General features: G+C 37.9%; 1 protein-coding gene across 2 annotated transcripts in view; it reads right to left on the minus strand.

The window, feature by feature from the left end:
* Nucleotides 1-3,776: 3,776 nt before the first annotated feature.
* Nucleotides 3,777-19,110, minus strand: part of KDM4C (lysine demethylase 4C) — a 262,110-nt gene continuing 246,776 nt past the window's right edge. For both annotated transcript variants that reach the window (XM_086480286.1, XM_086480285.1), the window contains exons 19-21: nt 10,244-10,363; nt 7,389-7,481; nt 3,777-4,628 (exon numbers count right to left, since the gene is read on the minus strand). In XM_086480286.1, the coding sequence (XP_086336412.1) occupies nt 4,452-4,628; nt 7,389-7,481; nt 10,244-10,363 (390 nt within the window). In that variant the 3' untranslated portion in view covers nt 3,777-4,451. The remainder of the gene's footprint in view (nt 4,629-7,388; nt 7,482-10,243; nt 10,364-19,110) is intronic.

A 19,110-nucleotide genomic window follows, 5' to 3' on the forward strand; every position in this document is an offset into this window, starting at 1 on the left:
AAAATTTTTAACCACTGTAATACAACACAATATATTGTAGAGCTCCTATTAAGCATCAACAAAATTGCTCTGCTACAGTAACACAAGAGCAAATAGGATTCAAGAGAAGTAATCTAATTTTTATCTAATTCCAGTAGTTTGGTTTTATCAGGCCTTAGCTATAGATGTGGAAATCATTGTCGTAGTGCTATAGCATTCTGCTCCACAAGCCAGCATGAATTCAAGTACTTCAGACTCTTCCTTGATACTTTTTAGATAAGCGTGAATATCCCCCCCCGCGCCGCCCCCCCCCCCCCCCCCCCCCCCCCAAATTCTTGTGTATTCTGGTCAAGCCAGTACTCTGTGTGTGGGCACTCACAAGCACAAGCGTAGCCTTCAGGATTTTTGAAGATATGAAACAATTACTTTGCCCTTGTATGTATAAGATAATAGAAAGACTGGGTTCCTCCTGTCCTGAAGATAATAGAAAGACTGGGTTCCTCCTGTCCTGAGGTATTCAGCACGCTCTTGCTATGGACATTCAAATTTTTATTTTTTTTTTTAATTAATCCTAGGAAGACCACCACTGCTTCTGTTAGCCCCTCTTTAAAGCTAACACCTCACTCCTCCTACCTACTTCACTTTTCCTCACACAGACATTAATGCCAACATGCTTTTTCATCAGAAAATACATGGCCCTAACATCAGGACAAAAATAACACATACAGGTTTTACTGGAGCGAGAACCTGGCTATTGAGGACTGGTTACACGGACAGCGAACAACCCTGTTTTGGTTTCCACTTACTTGATTCAGACAGTGGCAAGCTCCTGGTTTGCCAGAGCATTGCACACCAACCACTGCATGTGAATCTGCTCTCCCACATACCTGAAAGGTCCGTATCAATACCCAATGTAGAACTGAAAAATGTGGCTTTTCAGGAGTTGTAAGGGAACAGAAAAGCTCTTTCTAGGCCAATTGTTTAGCCAATCCAGTTTGCAAGGGTCGTGAGTTCTGGAGACAGGAGGTATGAAACTGCGATCAGACAACGACTCCAGTTTTCATATATATAGCAGGCATTTTATAGCACCTTACAAAGGTCAGAAATAATTTGAAAGCTTTCCAGAAGTTCCAAAGTTAAGACTTTTTTTGCTGAAAGTTAGAACAGGAAATAAGCCAATTGATTTTTTTTGCATGAATGTTTTAAAAAAATTTTGCAGCACTTTCATAAGCAAATTTCAAGGAACTTGAAGAGAAAGATGGGATCCATTTTATAGAGATGAGGCAGTTTATTCACTGTGGCACAACAGATCATATCAGATCCAGGCAAAGACCACATACATTTAATTACAAAATATATTTATATGTATTTAACCAATTAATAATGTCATAGTTGTTTTGAACCTTCATGGTGGATCATAAAAGCACTCTTATCCTAGAACAGTATTTTGAAACTAAGCATTAATCATAGAATCAAAACGGTTTGGGTTGGAAGGGAACTTAAAAATCATCTAGTTCCAACCCCCCCTGCCATGGGCAGGGACACCTTCCACCAGACCAGGTTGCTCAAAGCCCCATCCAGCCTGGCCTTGAACACTGCCAGGGAGGGGGCAGCCACAGCTTCTCTGGGCAACCTGTGCCAGTGTCTCACCACCTTCACAGGAAAGCTAATCTAAATCTCCCCTCTTTCACTTTGAAACCATTACCCCTCGTCCTGTCACTGCCCTCACTGATCAAGAGTCCCTCCCCACCTTTCCTGTAGGCCCCTTTAAGCACTGGAAGGCCGCTATAAGGTCTCCCCAGAGCCTTCTCTTCTCCAGGCTGAACAATCGATATCTCTCAGCCTGTCCTCATAGGGGAGGTGCTCCAGGCTCCTGGTCATTTTTGTGGCCCTCCTCTGGACTCACTCCAACAGGTCCATGTCCTTCTTATGTTGAGGACCCCAGAGCTGAACGCATAAATAGGTTATCAGCTGCATTTAACTCTAGAAGGCAACAGCAATCTTGCATTTTGCAAATCATAGAATCATTTTGGTTGGAAAAGACCTTTAAGATCATCAAATCCAACCATTAACCTAACACTGCCAAGTCCACCACTAAACCATGTCCCTAAGCACCATGTCTACAAGGCTTTTGAACACCTCCAGGGACGGTGACTCCACCACTTGCCTGGACAGCCTGTTCCAGTGTTTGAGAACCCCTTCAGTGAAGACGTTTTTCCCAATGTCCAATCTAAACCTCCCCTGGTGCAACTTGAGGCCATTTCCCCTTGTCCTATCACTTGCTACTTGGGAGAAGAGACCAACACCCACCTCACTACAACCTCCTTTCAGGTAGTTGCACACAGCGATAAGTTCTCCCCTCAGCCTCCTTTTCTCCAGACTAAACAACCCCAGTTCCCTCAGCTGCTCCTCACAGGACATGTGCTCCAGACCCCTCACCAGCTTCGTTGCCCTTCTCTGGACACGCTTCAGCACCTCAATGTCCTTCTTGTAGTGAGGGGCCCAAAACCGCACACAGTATTCGAGGTGCGGCCTCACCAGTGCCCAGTACAGGGGCACGATCACCTCCCTGCTCCTGCTGGCCACACTACTGCTGATACAGGCCAGGATGCTGTTGGCCTTCTTGGCCACCTGGGCACACTGCTGGCTCATGTTCAGCCGCCTGTCGACCAGCACCCCCAGGTCCTTTTCTGCTGGGCAGCTTTCCAGCCACTCCTCCCCAAGCCTGTAGCGCTGCATGGGGTGGTTGTGACCCAAACACAGGACCCGGCACTTGGCCTGTTGAACCTCATACAATTGACCTTGTCCCATCGATACAGCCGGTATCATTATGTATCATTAGTTTTTATTTTTCCTTTAAAATACCAGAAAGATCTCTGATGTTCTGAAACATGCCAGACAGCACCCACCACAACACACTACCTCTAGAGAAAGTGTTGTCAATGAGAAATACATTCCAGTTGTCACAGGTAATAAATTTCTTACACTGAAGGGATTCTGAGTGATTTCATGGTACAAAAAAAAGATAGTTAATGTAACACAGAAAAATTAAATTGTCAATTGAGGTGTCATATAGTAAATGAAAAGATTTCACTGTTCACTCAAAAAAATAAGAATAATCATGCAAGTGCTACAGTGAAACAAAGATCTGTGCCTCAGCATATAAAGGACTGGGTTTGTCATGAAAAATTCTTTGGGTCCATATATTCAGTGGTTTTTGCACACAGAACCCTAGAAACAGCAGTGCTCAGATTTAAATTGGATTTTGAGAGGGCTCTTTTTCCTGTGGCAGACAGTCAGAAATCCTGCTGACGGTCCAATTTACAAGAAACAGATGATGTCATTTTGATAAAGCTCTCTTCCAGTTTCACATACCCAAGTGTTCAGAAAAATTCAGACTTTCTCCTTTCTGTGAAACATCCAAAAAGGTCAAAATCCCAAAGAGTGAAGGGAAATAGAAAAACAAGAAATAAGCAACAGAGTATTTATCAAGTTCTCATTTTAACACCAAGCCATGTGAGTGTCCGTGTGTATATTCTGTTGTGTTCAGGAAACTACATGCATGCTGCATATGTAAAGTTTCTTGATTCCTATAGGTATAAAATAATACAATTGAAAAACACATCCACAGGCAAAATGCTGCAAGAACAGTATTTATTTGTTTGTTCATTTTAAAACATTATTACATTGATAGAATATTATTTTTAAAGGAAGACCATAATATATTCATTTAAAACTAGGCTGTTAGGCATATATATTTAAACTCTAATTTTTCATACAGATAATGAAAGAAAATGGTATTTTACAAATAGCTGTTTTTAATAGACCTTTTGAAAAACACGTTTAAAAATAACTGCCAAAATCTCCCTCTTTAAATATACAAAACACCCTTGCTGTGCTGAAGATCTATTTCTAAAAAGCCAAAAATATCTAAGTCAACAGCTGAGTCCACATAAAACCCTACTGAAAGCAGTAGTGACATAAAAATGTAAAAGCACTGTACAAAGTCAGTACAGCTTTTGTTTGTCTTAATACTGTACATATTTGTATTTGTTTTAAAAATGTTTTATAAAAACTGCTATTATTGAACTTAATAGCCTTTCCTGTCTGCAGAAAAAAATAAGCCACTGATAGTATCTCTGCTTACTGAAATGTGTCCTCTTCTGAATATTAATCTTCTCTCACAATTCAAAGGGAATTTTACCATTTATTTCAATGTGAAAAGGACTGAAAGTTTTCTTCAACATATCACTGTGTAATCCCTCTTACTCTTACTTAGTTTCCCCCTTAGTTTCATAATGCAAAACATTACAAAATTTGTAACACATTAATTGAAGAAATCAAACTCAAGTACACGAGGCTAGTGTATGGATTAGTTCATTGTAAAACCGAGTGTTCAATTAAACCAAAACCAATTGCAAATAATGCTGCATGCCTTTTAACCAACATCCAACCCCCCTGCCTCGCTTCCTTTATAGCCCCTTCTGACATTTCTTCTGGAATGAGCTTTTTAAGAAGGTGCGGTATCCTGGATCATCCACATATTCATTCCTAAAGCGGGAACTCAATACTCTCTGCCTCTTCTTCTCTCCCAAGATAATATCTGCTCCATAAAATGTGTCTTCAAATCTCATGTCAGAGGCTGTAGACTAAAACCAGGTATTAATTGCACATACAGCTTCATACAGGACATCACATTCTGACATATTTTAGATGAGTTATAGGGAAACACAGATATAGTTCACTTGATCATATGAAGCTAGCTACATTACTGATTATGCGATTACAACTGTTTTCAGGAAAATGTTTAAACAATAAATATATACTTTAAATATCCATTTAAAATATAATTTTTACTTTTCCATATTTTGCATGTACACTACTCACCATTTAATTCTCTAGGTCTGTAGTGTTCATTAGAAACACGTGACTAACACCAATTGTTAGTTTTTATTTTATCCAGAGGTCACACAATGACTATTTCAGGGTGAAAAACAGCAACATGGAAGTGATGCAATTGAGGGGCAGGTTTGATCCTAGCATCAAGTATTAGCCACCACTTTGTGTTATTCAGAAAACTTTTAAATGCAGGGTACTATGGCATGGACCTCTGGCAAGAAGCCTGCACACTGTCTAATTTGCAAATAATCAGAGTCACAAGTTTGGTGGTTTGTCAGGAAACTTAAAACAGTTGGGAATCAACTGAAACAAAGTAGCAGGGCAGCAAACAGCAAGCCATTTGGAAAAAAGCAGTGGCAGAAATTTTTGGACCAACTGTCACTACTAGAGTCACAGTAAAATTCCCAGGATTACGAAAAGCATCATTTAGAAGGGATTGCTGTAATTTATTTCAAGAGATAGAAACAGTATCATAAACTGTTTTTAACTTGCACTGTCTTCAGCATGAGGAGGGGAAGGAGGACTAAGCTGCATATTTCTAGAATTTGAAGCAATAGCAGAAAATCATGCAAAGGTCTGAGCACAGGCTGTGGTTTGTTTTATTTAGTTGACCAAATTCCATGGTTTTAACCTATACTTAATGCCCCCTATGAAGTTTATGGTGTCAAATAAAAAAAAAAAAATAAAAAAATCAATAACGACCTACAAAAACTCCATTTTAAAAACGTTAGCATAAACCCTACTATATTTGTAGTGAAATCCTTAGCGAAATGCAACAGTTCACATTCTATGGAACTAGAATTAGTTAATTAATTAACTTCTAATTATAAATGCTTTTTACACAGAGCCTCTAAAACAAAAAATGATAATGGAATGCTTTCTGAGTATAATGAAAAACTCTATTGAATATAACTAGATGGTTCATTTAACATTTTCTAAGACAGCTATCTTAACCCTATACAGTCACAACACTGAAAGGTGTGTGCACTTATCCCAAATATATTGACAGAAAGGTGTCTTAGCCAACAATATTTGACCACTGCACCTCCCATTAGAAAGAACTGTCCTAATCTGACTCTATTCCTTCGGTAAAACAGGGCATCCTCCCGGGGAACACTCCCTCAGCAGGCTGACAGCTTCACACTTTTCTGTCTCTCTTCCTTTCCCAGCTTTACTGTCGCTTTCATATATGATGCCAATCCTTTCCTTTGACATACTCCTAGCTTCTGAAATACACAGCATCCATGTTGGGGTTGGCTGCTGAGAACTGGATGAAAGGAAATGATGATACTAATGATGATGGCAGCTACATGTGGCAAGAGGCATAGGAAAGGAAAGTTGGACTGAAACCTTCTTCAGCTACTATGTTAGTCCACCAAGCTCATATAAGCTGACGTACTCCTGAAAAACCAACTCTACACATTATTCCCCTACAACTCCTTGGACTCAGCTTTCAAGAACCAGTTAATTAATGTCACATAATGGATATATGAACAGGTATCATGCATGAGCCTGCCTCCCTCCAGCAATGAAAAATACACTGTACACTGCTGTCTGTCCCTTTCAAAGCTTCACTGAAAGGATTCTTCAAGTAAGAGGCAATTTTTTATTCACCACAGTCAGTTACTGTTTGTTCTCAAGTATGACAAGATTTTTGCATCTTTATGCTTTGGGTTTACATGTTAAGAAAGGTAATGTTTAACTTGCAATGCAGTTTTGAACAAACAGCTCTAAAATAGAACATGCACATGAGAAGAACACGGTGCTCTTCTGAGTAGACTTGGTAATGGATTGAATTGCATACTATTTAGCATTATTGACAAAGACAGGTGGCAGCAGTCATCTTGTTACATCCAACAAATGTACAGCAGAACTTTCCCTTCTTTAAGCGTAATGAACCTTTATGAAACTCAACACTTTTCCCCATGACATACATACAAATGACTAGGTGGTAGATGTTGTTTGAAACTGCAGGAAACTTGAAAAATATAGCAAAGATTTGGTTTTAAACCAAAGACTAGTGAAATGCTGATGAGTCCTGCCAGTGAGATGAATGAGTTCTGATCAGGCACTTTGCTTCTTAGAACAAGTTAATTACATTTTTATTAAATTCAATGCTTTTAAAATCACAAAGCTCTGAGAATCTGGAAAGTTTTTTTTAAAAACACACATATTTTATAAGCATACTGAAATAACAGAATGTCTGTCAATCTAAATATTTACTAGCTTGATAATTCATTATCTGACATATGATCAACCTAGATGTCCGTTTTAGGAGAAAATAATTCTGTTGACAACAGCACTGGCCTGCATGGAAGAACAACTAACCATTCTCACTAGCAAATACACGCTTGCACTAATTGTTGTGCCGATTTAGCCAGTCATTAGTACAGGCTTCACAAAACGTTTGTCCCAAGTTAAACTGAAAATCCAGAATTAATCCAAGGACAGTGTTATTAGCTTTTTAAGCATATATATACACCATGAAGTTATCAGCAGCAAATACTCACAAAACGTGCTTTTACTCTCTTGGGCAGCTCTTCATCTAGTGTATAGATCTCTTCTCTCTTCATTACTATTTGAGAACCATCTTCAAACTCAACCTAATTGAAAAAATGGGTATTTAAAAATAAAATAATAATTTAACTCTTGCAGAAAATTTCTGGAAATGTCTCCAGACAAAAATATATGTGCAAACATATAAGATTTATATAAAAATATTTTGCTATCTATTTTAGGAAGGTAAAATAAGGATAAAACATAAAAAAAGTTATTTCGTAGGAAATGCAACACATCCATAAGTTGAAAATAGAATCTAAAAAGACAGACTTCAAAATCAGTACTGACACATATACAATAAAGTTTATGAAATTAGGAATGCCAAACAGTAGCAACACAGAGAACCTTATTTTGTAGGAGTCACATATTAAAATGTCTTCATGTCATTTTTATTTGCCTCTAATTTTTTTACTTGCTTCTAATAAATAAAAAAATAATTTTAACATCCTGTGATTCAAGGTTGAGGAAGACCATGTCAAAAGAAAGAAAGTATGAGTGACAACTAAGGAAATACCAGTTAACAGAATTTTATTGAATCTGATGGAATTTCTTTAAAATGCTCTGTTCAGAAGATGAAAAGCTTTATCATGCTTAGGTTTAGATTTAATCCAACATGAACCCCGTTACCAGAAAATGAGAAAGGAAATGTAACTAGGTGTGGGGAATGTTAAAATGCTGAAGCTCTGAAGCATTTAAGCTTTTTCAGTAGCTGCTGGTTTGTTTGGGGTTTTTAATACTTCATTTAATAATTCTGAATTTCAGCTATTAGCTATGACTGCAGTTTTAGTTCCACAGAAACTGTACTTGAAAGTTTGGTATAAAATTAAAAGAAGTCACATCCTTAGGTGACTTAATGAGATCATGTGAATGATAACAACAGAGTTAGGCTGCAAGAATAAGGTCAAATACAAACATAGGAAAACATCAAATTATCAAAAGTATTACTACAGATAAAATTGAAAAATCATGTATTGAACTTGTAAATGGACTAGGTCTTGTAGGTTCAAATTAAAACCTTACCACAACTGAGTATGTCAGATTAATTGTGAACAGCTGAAAAATTCTATATAGTATATCCATTCTCAAAGTCAGGGTATAGATCTATGAACTACTAACTTCTTTAAAAGCAATTTTTTTTTTTTTTTTTTAACAGCAATTAACAGGGATGCATGAATCTGGAAAGCATTTAAAATCTACAGAGCACAGATTGATAAAGTCATAAAAATCATCCTCACTTCTCTCTGTTCCTGTTACTAATCCCATAAGGCTAGTCTGTTATTATTATGTTAGAAGAAGTTAACTTTGCATTGTGACACAGCTCCTGGATGCACAAGTACTGTCACATTTGGAGACATCCATGACACATAGACTTTCTGTAACCTGTGGCCAAGTTGTGGAAGCCTCCTCTCCCATCCTACAGACTGAAATACTTGTTTGTGTCCGAAGTCTTATGTAGTGCAATCTGGACTCCCTCTAATCTTTAATCTCTGCTGTTTCACCTGTGATATGGGTTGTTACAAGGCAGTTTACAGTAATCTCCCATGATTGTTATGCTGAGGAACTTCAACCCTTACTGAACCTCCACAAGCTAATCCATTTTCCTTAAACTAAACTGGTTTCATCATGTTGTCCAAGAGGTCTAAAACAAGACAAAGAAGCTTGTTTTGACTATGTCAGATACCTTCAAATATGAAAGATAATGACATTCATCTAATCTACCTCAGAGTATTCCTCAGAAGACCAGCTGTTCAGAAGATTACATGACTTGAAGATTAATGTTACTACAGAACAATTATCTTTATATTTTATAAAGAACTTTTCACCTTCACAGCATAATACAGCTGCTAAATATAAGGAAAGAGGTAAGATTTAGAGACTAGCTCAAGGGATAAGGCATTTGAGGACTTGATTCAATTGCGAGTCATTGGCAAAGTGAGAAGGTCAATGCAGCAAGTCATTTAGCTTCCTTGTGCCTTAATTTATATACAGATATAATAGTAAATTTGCCATTTTTGTAGAGTAATGTGAGGCCCTCAGATGAAAAGAGTTACATAAGTGAAAATTATTATATATATATAAATGAAATGTACCTAGATTCTCATTCTTTCAGAAGTGCTATTATTATAGTGATTGTTTTATTGCAGTTTCTACCATTCACTTGGGTACTCAAAGCTGCTGACTGATTTTTCTCAAAGGCAGGCACATAAAAAAACAATTATTGTGTCTCCAAAATCAGAAGTCAGCTTTTTAGCCTTGCCTTCAGTGTTCAGTTCCCTTTTGCCTCTGCTGAGGATAAAATGCTCCTTAGATTATGTGTTAATTAATTCAGAAGTGCCTCAGACAAATGAACGTGGGGCTATTTATGCTCTTCTTTTTACTGTCCTCCCTTCCATCCTTTAATGAAATGCCTAAGGTTCATTGTAGTCACACATCAATACTTAATTTTATATCATTAATTGTAAAATTACCTGACATCAAATAAAAGTAAATAACCTGCATAAAATAAATGTTATATTTCAATCTTAATGTTCCACCTGTTCACCTGAGTTCTTACTAAATAAGCCATTTTCTTGATTTTATAAGACCAGCTGAAACCTCAGTTCCAAAAGAGTGCACAGCACTTGTTAATGGTTTAGACAGCTTTATATATTAGTGTAAATGCATTACAAGCTACAATAAGTGTCCACACTCCAGCCTTCTGCAGCTTGGAAGGTGTGGCTGGCCACTCCAGTGCTAGAGCCGAATGAGGAATTTGCAATAAAGACATCTGAAACACAAGCACATGGTAATAAATATAGACACTCACCTGATACATGTAAGATGTGTTTGTTCCCAGATACTTTGCACCATACAGTTTTCCATCAGGCCATTTCACTTGGACAACCTCTCCCTCTGCAGGTGGGCCCAGCCTTAGGCAATCTCTGCTCTGTTTACAAAGGATGGATTCTCAAATCCGTGAGTGAGCCACTACGCTGAAATTACCAGTAGGCTGCCTTATACAACTTGGTAATTGGAGGAGATTTATTACCATGTGTGTTTCAAGTTTTATAATCCTGCTAACTGGCTAACAGAAGATACTGTTAGCCTTTACGAAAATGAAATACTGACCAAAGAAACACTCTTTACACCTTGATGCTGCATTGGCAAGGCAACATATGCATAAATCAGATACCTATCAGCAACTGCGATACATTTCCCCCCAAATTAATTTCTGTCACACGTTGAAAATAAAATCACTAAAGTGCAACTGAGTACACGCAACACTTTCTCTTTTACATATTTAAGTAACTCATGTTTTGTTAACCACAGCACATTTTTGCTAGATGCTAACTTTGCTGATTGAAACATACCCCGATGGATCAAACTATAAATGGTCAGAATGCCAATGAGTTTTTTGCTTAGCTGATGGAGAAAAACACTGAAAGAATCCAAATGCTTACAAAGAAAAATTAGCCAGGACTTTTTTTTTCCCATAAGATATGAAGCAGTTTTTTCCCTATGTTTCACCCAAATTTTGTGCCTGACCTGTTAAGCATGTCAGAGGAGTACAGTTTACGGTAGTTGCAGCATATACTTGTTACGGTTTATTTTGGCCCATATGGCTCAGTCTGACCTAAATGACTCATTTGCAGAGCACACTGACCACACACTCATAACAACAGCTGTTCACATGAAGAAATACACAAAAGACCGGAAAAGGCTAATGTCAGGTCTGCACTCACCAATTCTTTGGAAGCTATCAGCCAAATACTCACCCCAACAAAGGCATCTGTACTTTGTACCGTCTACATCACAAGACTTGTCATGTAAATTAGCGCTAATTTGGTGGTATTCTCCTAGGTGCAAGTGGACCTACTTGGTGACCTTGTGTCACGGTTTGAGGCTGGGCCGGCCACTAACCAATGACAGACGCTCTCTACTAACCCCTCTCCCCTCCCAAAAGGGAAAAGGAGAGAGAACAAGGGAGAGAGACTTTACGGTTTGGAAAAGAAAACTAAAACAGCTTTAATGGAACAATAACAATAAAAGATAATAATAAGAATAAGGAAAAAAAATGAAATATATACAGTATGTACAAATATATACAAAACCAATACCGAACCCAACTCCCCCCCACCCTGATGACAATACGTCACCACCACACCGCAGGGCTGGCACTGGGGCAGTCCCAGGCTGGACTCGGCAGCAGACAGGGACGGGATGCAGGAGCTGGACTCAGGCACTGGATTCAGGGATGCACGGATCAGTCCTCCTCAGATGTCGGCCATCGAAGAAGAGCGAAGGAGAGCGAAGGGGCGAGACCCTCGTGATCTCTCAGCTTTATACTGAATATGACGTCTATGGGATGGAATACTCTGTTGGTCAGGTTTGGGTCACCTGTCCAGTTCGCTCCTCCCTGTAGGTGCGACCCTTTTCACTCCCGGCACCCCAACACGGAGTGCAAGATTTAGCAGTGACCTTGGTCGCCATAAGAACAATTATAAGCAAGAGCCTCACTGCACACCATTCCTTGGTACGAACTATAAACATCAGGCCTTATCACTGCTAGAAGCAGTCACTGTCTGGAAAAACATGCTGCTGTTTCAGAAAGTGCTGGTAGTTAGAGGAGACTTAACTGAAAAGTTAAAGCACTAAACCAGAATTAGTTCTGATTTAGCCCAAACCAGGACACCTTGTTACCTGAGCTCACTGCTAAAAGGTCTAGACTGGGAAAAGACAAAGCCAAGGACTCAGTGACAAGGTCCTGCAAGACCTGGTATTATCTCAGGTTGCTGCAATACTATTACCAAAGTCTCAGATTTACATAGAAAAATTAAAAAAAATACTGTATTTTTGAGTTCAACAGTTCACTTCCAACAGAGGCCAACAAGCATCATGACAAAGAACTCAAAATGTGGAAGCAAAACTGCACCACAGTGATACTTATTGGAACATTACCTTGTTATATCATGCTAGCCAAATCCAGGCTTTATAAACTGTTCTTCATCACATGTATCTTAATCTGTGCAATTTGATTCAACACATAAGAGAAGAAGTGAAAATCTGGATTTTCACAAACACACTTTCCTGCATGACAATACTGTCTCTGACATCCCTCAGCTGCTCTGCCAAGGGGACAGGTCTAAAATATGCCCTGTGTGTTTGTCTGGCAAAGGTTGCTGTGACAGATGCAGAAAGATATATCCTTTCAACCTCACCATATATTTGGGGTAGCAGGTGTACTAACTGTATTACCCTTCCCATTAGTTCCAGGACAGGCAAGGGGAACGGGGAAAGGGGAAAGTGGAACAGGGAAATAACTGACTTCTCAGGGGACAGGGATTGCTAAATACTATCATAGCTCTGACTATAAATTAAATGAGACTATATTTTTAATGCTTTCTCCTCAGTGATGACTGTCAAGATGGTTGTCGTCATTATCATACTTCTTCCTCCATCTATTTATCGCTAAAATGCAAAAAGGAGTCTTGGCTAAGTGTCTTGAACCAAACTTTTAAAATGCATCACAGAAGATAGCAAATTTCCTGAAAACAAACAACCTACCAACAATGTCAAGCCAAACATTAATTTTCCAAGAACAAAAGCCCAGCACGAATTGCTCTCTTTGCACCTTGCACAAGGAAAAAAAAAAAAATAATCTCACGGCTTCTCTAGGATAGCTAATGGAACTGCTCATATGGAAAATTAGAGTTCTCATGCAAATAACCAGAAAAATAGCAATCCCATTCTTCATGTATCACCACAGTGTCTTAGTTTATGGAACAATGTTTTGGAAACCTGTACTAAAGAGTTTTTGCTGATTTCTACCATAGTTCCTACCTTTTATTTGCATATTATACACCCATTTTAGAGATTCTCTTTTTACTGCAAAAATAATTATCACCATCTGCTCCTGGGGAATGATTAGACCCATTTCTTAGGCTGACAAAATCGCAAAAATGCGACCTCACTTTTCTCAGTCATAAATTAAAAGACCATGTACTTTTCAAGTACAATTACATAGTATATTTTCTTCTTCACACAAACGGACAAAATCATGCCTATCTGTACTGAAAAGCCTATCTACTTAAGTTGTCAGTTTCACATTCCAGCTGTTTCACAGCCCAGAGCCCCAGCTCCAAGCATGGTCAGCTACAGAAGGTTGCTCAGGGACATGTCCAGTTGGGCTTGAGCATCTCCAACGATGAACACTTCACAATTTCCCTGGGCAACTAGTCCAGCACTCCACAGCCCTCACAGTGAAAAAGTTTCTTCTTAAGTGAAAAAAAAATCCATGTTGAGGAATTTCCTGTATTTCAATTGGCACCTGTTGTCTTTCACCCTGTCACTCTGCACCACTGAGAAGTGTGTGGCTCCATCTTCTTTACTACCCCCATCAGGTATTTATACACTTGGATAAGATCTCTGAGTCTACTGTTGTCTAGGCTGAACAGTCCCAGCTCTTTCAGCCTCCCCTCAGATTCTGGGGATGTTCTAGTCCCTTCATTACCTTCATATCCTTTCACTGTATTTGCTTCTGTATGTCCATGTCCTTCTTGTACAGTTGAGCCTGTTAACACGGCACCCCAGATATGGTCTCACCAGTGCTAGGTTTATATCCATTCAAAATATTTCTTTATGAGCAAAAACCTGTAAATAATTCTCACCTTTTCCTGTTTATTACATGTGGTACTTCTAGTTTTAAAAACTAATTTTGGGCTCATGATACGCACCAAACTAAAATAGTAAACAATCCATTCACAGTAGATGTTGGAAAAATATGTTGACATACTGGGTTTGTCTCTTACGCTGTCACTAAGGAATTCTTGTTTACAGCACTACAGATAAAGTAGACATTTTTGCTATTTTTCTCTTCTGATATTCTTTTGTTTTTCTCACAGAGACTGAAGAATACTTTGGTTCATTAAGGCTGGACAGAGCATTTGCAAGCAGCAAATCCAGTTGCAGTGGCAGTGTAGTGATGGTTGACACAGACCAGGAACAAATGTGGAGCCACACTAAGAAAAAAAAGCATGCACTTGAATCCGGGAACTGTGAAATGTTGCAAGATGCCCATAATTTGAATACAGCCACTGACACCTGAAGAAAATATCTTAATTTTTAAAAAGTAAAAAAAAAAAAAAAAAGTTCAAATGCTTTCCTAAATCAAAGGCTAAAAGTTATAAATATTCTGGTCTAAGATGAACTGACGAACTATTGAGACTATGCTCCAAAACTGTCAGAAACATGTTCCTTGGATACCTACAATTTATTTTGACAATGTTTTGCCTAGCAATTATGTTATTAATTCAGCTATTTCAAATTCACCAATTATTTTCAAAATTATAAGACTATACAAGCCTTTCAGTTCTTCTAGGTTTGATCCAAAGAAGCCACACTGAACACAAATATCTTTAGTGAATTCAGAGGAAACAGAAAACTCTGTGGTGCAATCCTTGAAATTGGCTTCTATCTTCAGGCACTGGCTAAAAGAAGCCTACAAGTTAAATTGATAGTAGAAAGGATACTGTAGTCTTTCATGTAGTAGGAAAGGATGAAATTATTCTGTGAGTACAAATATAAGCCAATGTTAATTTACAGAGTCTCTGGTCTGACAGAAAGCCAGATAGAGAGGAGATCTCAGAAAGCAAAATATTGGCATGGCCAAAGTAGAATATATGAGTGTTTAATGAAAAACAAAAAGTTTTCAGTTTGAGGGATTTTTTCTCCAGTGAGGAAGAAAGCAGTTGAACAAAAAAGACTAGAGACTGCAATACGTTATTTAATAACACTTGAGAAAATTTCTTTTCAGGTTCAATACATGAAAAAAAGCTCTCAAAAACATTTCTGTATATTCTGAACACACAAAACTTCCACCACTTCATTCCTCCTGAATCTAGCAGCAGGAAAAGTTTTTCATTAGCTTGTACAATGTTCTGCCTTTCAACAGTCAGTTTATAGCTCCATGTTTGATCTTTCAGGAGCTTAAATGGAATAGCCTTCCAAATCTGATTGTCTTTGGTGGATGCGGGATGTGATTAGTGAAGAAGGGATCAATTAACTTCTTTAACTTAAAGTAATGATCATAAAGGTTAACATTGTATTTAATACCATAGCAATAACATTGGTCATTGTATCGCAAGAATTTGTTCGAGAAGAGGAAAACGCAGCCCATATGGCATATTTTAGAGGAGGTGGAAACCCAACAGCAGTCAAATATTTTAAATTGTTGCTAGAAAACAATCATATTCAATATAGAAATGGTAATACTTGTCTATTCAACTTAATCAGATCAGCTGGCTCTTGTTAATTGTTTTGATGATGTGATCCTACCCTGACTCAAGAGAAGACAGAGGAGTTGTGATGATGAGGGTCCCCAATTTGATCCCACAATTGATAACCTAGATTAGTATGTCTTGTTTTAAAAGTTGATTTTGTCTCCCACTTTTACATAAGCATTCTGTGGAACTGCTCCTATTAGGATGAAGAAAATCAATCTCCATCTTGATCAGATCAGAATATTTTCTGTAGGAGATTACTAAACTCAGTTCTCACAGCTGTGCTCCTACAGTGGGTTTAATATGGAAAAGGAGAATGAAACACTGTGAGGTAAAAGACATTTGCAATCCATAACTAACAACTGAAATTGATGAATATTTCAATAACTGAAACTGGTGAATATCACTGGAGACCAGTTTTCCCTGAACATAGTCCTAAAACATTCGTATATATAAATGTATATATATGTGTGTATATATATATACACACACATATAAATATACCTATCTATCTCGCAATACCATGAAAATTGAGATTTCTTTTTCCATGTATAAAAAAAATAAGGCCAAAAACTTGGAAAGATATTGAAGAAAAATCAATCTATGGTATATAGTATTAAGTGGGAATATTGTCTGCAAGTGGTTACTCTTGAAGTTTATTCTTATTCACCACTAGCCCATCTGAATATGCATAAATTTTTCCCTTATAGCTGCATTGTTTTACAAACCTGAGGTTTACATTTATAAAATGGCATAATTTAAAGTAATTTGTTTGACATGCAGAGCAGCATCTTCATTTTCTGAACCATTTAATTCTTTTGGAACTTGTTAAATAATTTTCAAATCTACCATACCCATAACATTCTTCTACCCATTTCCCATGAGGATGTCTCTACAAAATCTACAACATGGAGTATCAAACTGTCATCATGCATTAGCCAAGACAGCAACCATAATCAGACTAGCACCCCTTTCTTCAGGTCAGTGTCTAACTGAGCAGCCCATATTCCATAAACAACCTCAGAAAGTCCCATTCTATTTTCCTCAACACTAATAGAATTGTTTATCTGTTTAACTGGCAGACACAGCACTGAGATTTGTTATTTTTCAAATCACTATGGTTTAGAATGTATTCAAAATAAAAAATCTTTGTGTAAATTGTATTCAAATTACAGCACTTTTCTCAATGTGATCTAGCAAAAATCTCTGCATCTCCTTGACAATCGTGGGTTTTATTTGCTCATTTGCTTTGTTTCGGAAACAAAACATGAAATGCCTCACTCTTTCTTCAAATTCTTGTCAAATACCATTGATGTTATAATTGACATAAACAATACAGCGCTTAAGTAGTTAAGTGTGGCTCTTGCAACAGGTTTTGTGAGCTAGCACATGCTTCTAATCCTGTTTTTGCTGTATGGCTCTGTAACGCAGGGACAGAATGAAATACCCAGAAACTGTACAAATTATTTTACTTAATAGTAAAGGAATAGCATACATATACACAGAACCTGACTAGCAGCATTCTTCCTGGGATGCTGTGAGTTTAACGACAGTTTAAATGTTAGCTCAAAACTAGTATTTGTAACAATTAATTTAGCTGAATGTATTTTTCATCCTTTGAAGTTACTCATTATTTCTGTACCATACAACATCAAAACCCTCCAGGAAGACATATTCCAATCAATCAAAAGCAGTCTTGCAGGAAGACTGCGTAAGAATTCATTTCCTTGTGCTGCTGCGACTTTTTGTATTGGAGGGTTCTTGTGAATCCCTCTATGCTGTTGTCATGCAACTTGGCAAGAAGGAATGGCAAAAGGCAGAGGTGAGCAGCAGCCTGGCTCCAGCCCTGCAATGTGCCTGGTGATACAGATCCTTTCCATATTGTTCCATCCCTGATGCACAGAGGCCATGGTGCAGTATTATAATCCTCCTCCTGGCAGACTGAAAGCTGATAATCTAGCCCTGAGGTTTCAAAGATCAAAGAGAATCAGATACCAAAAAGACGAACTAGAGCTAAATCAGAATCTGTAATTGCAATAAATCTGGCCTTCCTATCCTGCGTATCTACATATTTTTTTACTATCACTCCTCTTGTGTTTGTTCGTAAATTTATACATGTTAAAATCAAACTGTGAAATAGAAACTGTCCATGTCCTGTCATCCCCTGCATTGCTTAAATCTGTAAGAATGGCTCAGACCTTAGTATTAGTCTATCTAACCACAATTTGCATGGAACAAGACATAAAATTGACTCATTTGGGCTTTTATCCTAGAAATTCCATGGGTTCTGAAAAATAACTTAAAATTCATGCATGGTGTCCAAAACTGAATAACTAACAACTCTATCCTCTTATTTTGGAAAAACTGAAATTTCACAGCAAATTCAATTCCTAGCACTTTCATTTCCACTTGTAAACAAATGAGCATTCTGGTATTAATCACGAAATTAATGGTTACTTCTCACAACACAGACAAAACACATTAACTACATCTGATTTTCACTGATGAGACCTCAAGTGAGCTTCTAGTCCCCAGAGTCACAACATGAAAAAGTAGGAAAAATCCAGGCCTGATTATTGGGTTTAGAACCTGAGTTCTAAGAACACGAGTTAATTTTACTATCCTACTTCATTGCTACTAGGGTACCTACCATGAGATAGTTCTCTCTTTACTAACAGAAACAAGCTGAAGATGGTTTGAAAGGGAAGGAGTGCAGAAATAAGCATGGGGTGACCACACTGTCAGGAAGAGTTAGCTCTTGTTGTACAGACCCCAGAGATAAAAAGGCTCCCCTGGCAGAGCAGTAAAGGTACTTCTGAACAGTCTCAAGGATGGAGCTTCAAGGTCCCCAAGGCCATTCTGCAAAGGCAAGTTAATGCAAGTTGTCTCCTCTGCCTACATTACTTCAGCTAACATTAACTTTAAGCATGAGTGCTGGTGATGAAGCTTCCACAGTCATGCTTACCAGTGATTGTTTCATAAGGAGCACAACTAATGTGAATACAACTAACACCTCCAATTTAGAAAAGCTCGTCATACTGACAAATAATGTACTGCAGCTGCAAACAGTGAATATATCTACCAACACCATTAAAGTAGAGAAACAAATTGTAGAAACTCTCTGAAACAATCGCTGATCTCAACAGACCGTCAAACCGTGTTTTTCTGGGGAGCTGACAGTATACGTTAGTTAACGCAAATTTGTAGAAAGACAAAATTAGGCTTCATATGTTCCAAGACAATTTGAATGAAAAGGAGAGTAGTAGCTAATTTGCCACAGTCAGAATTTTATCTAAACAGGAACAGCAATTTACACAGTGCATTAGCATTTGAAAGAGAAGGCCTGATTCCCAGGAGTGCAATTCTGGTTTTGAATTGGTATAAATTCAGTGAAATCACCGGATTAACAGAATAG

The sequence above is a fragment of the Leptosomus discolor genome, chromosome Z (genome assembly GCF_034619465.1).
Source record: "Leptosomus discolor isolate bLepDis1 chromosome Z, bLepDis1.hap2, whole genome shotgun sequence".
Lineage (NCBI taxonomy): Eukaryota > Metazoa > Chordata > Aves > Leptosomiformes > Leptosomidae > Leptosomus > Leptosomus discolor.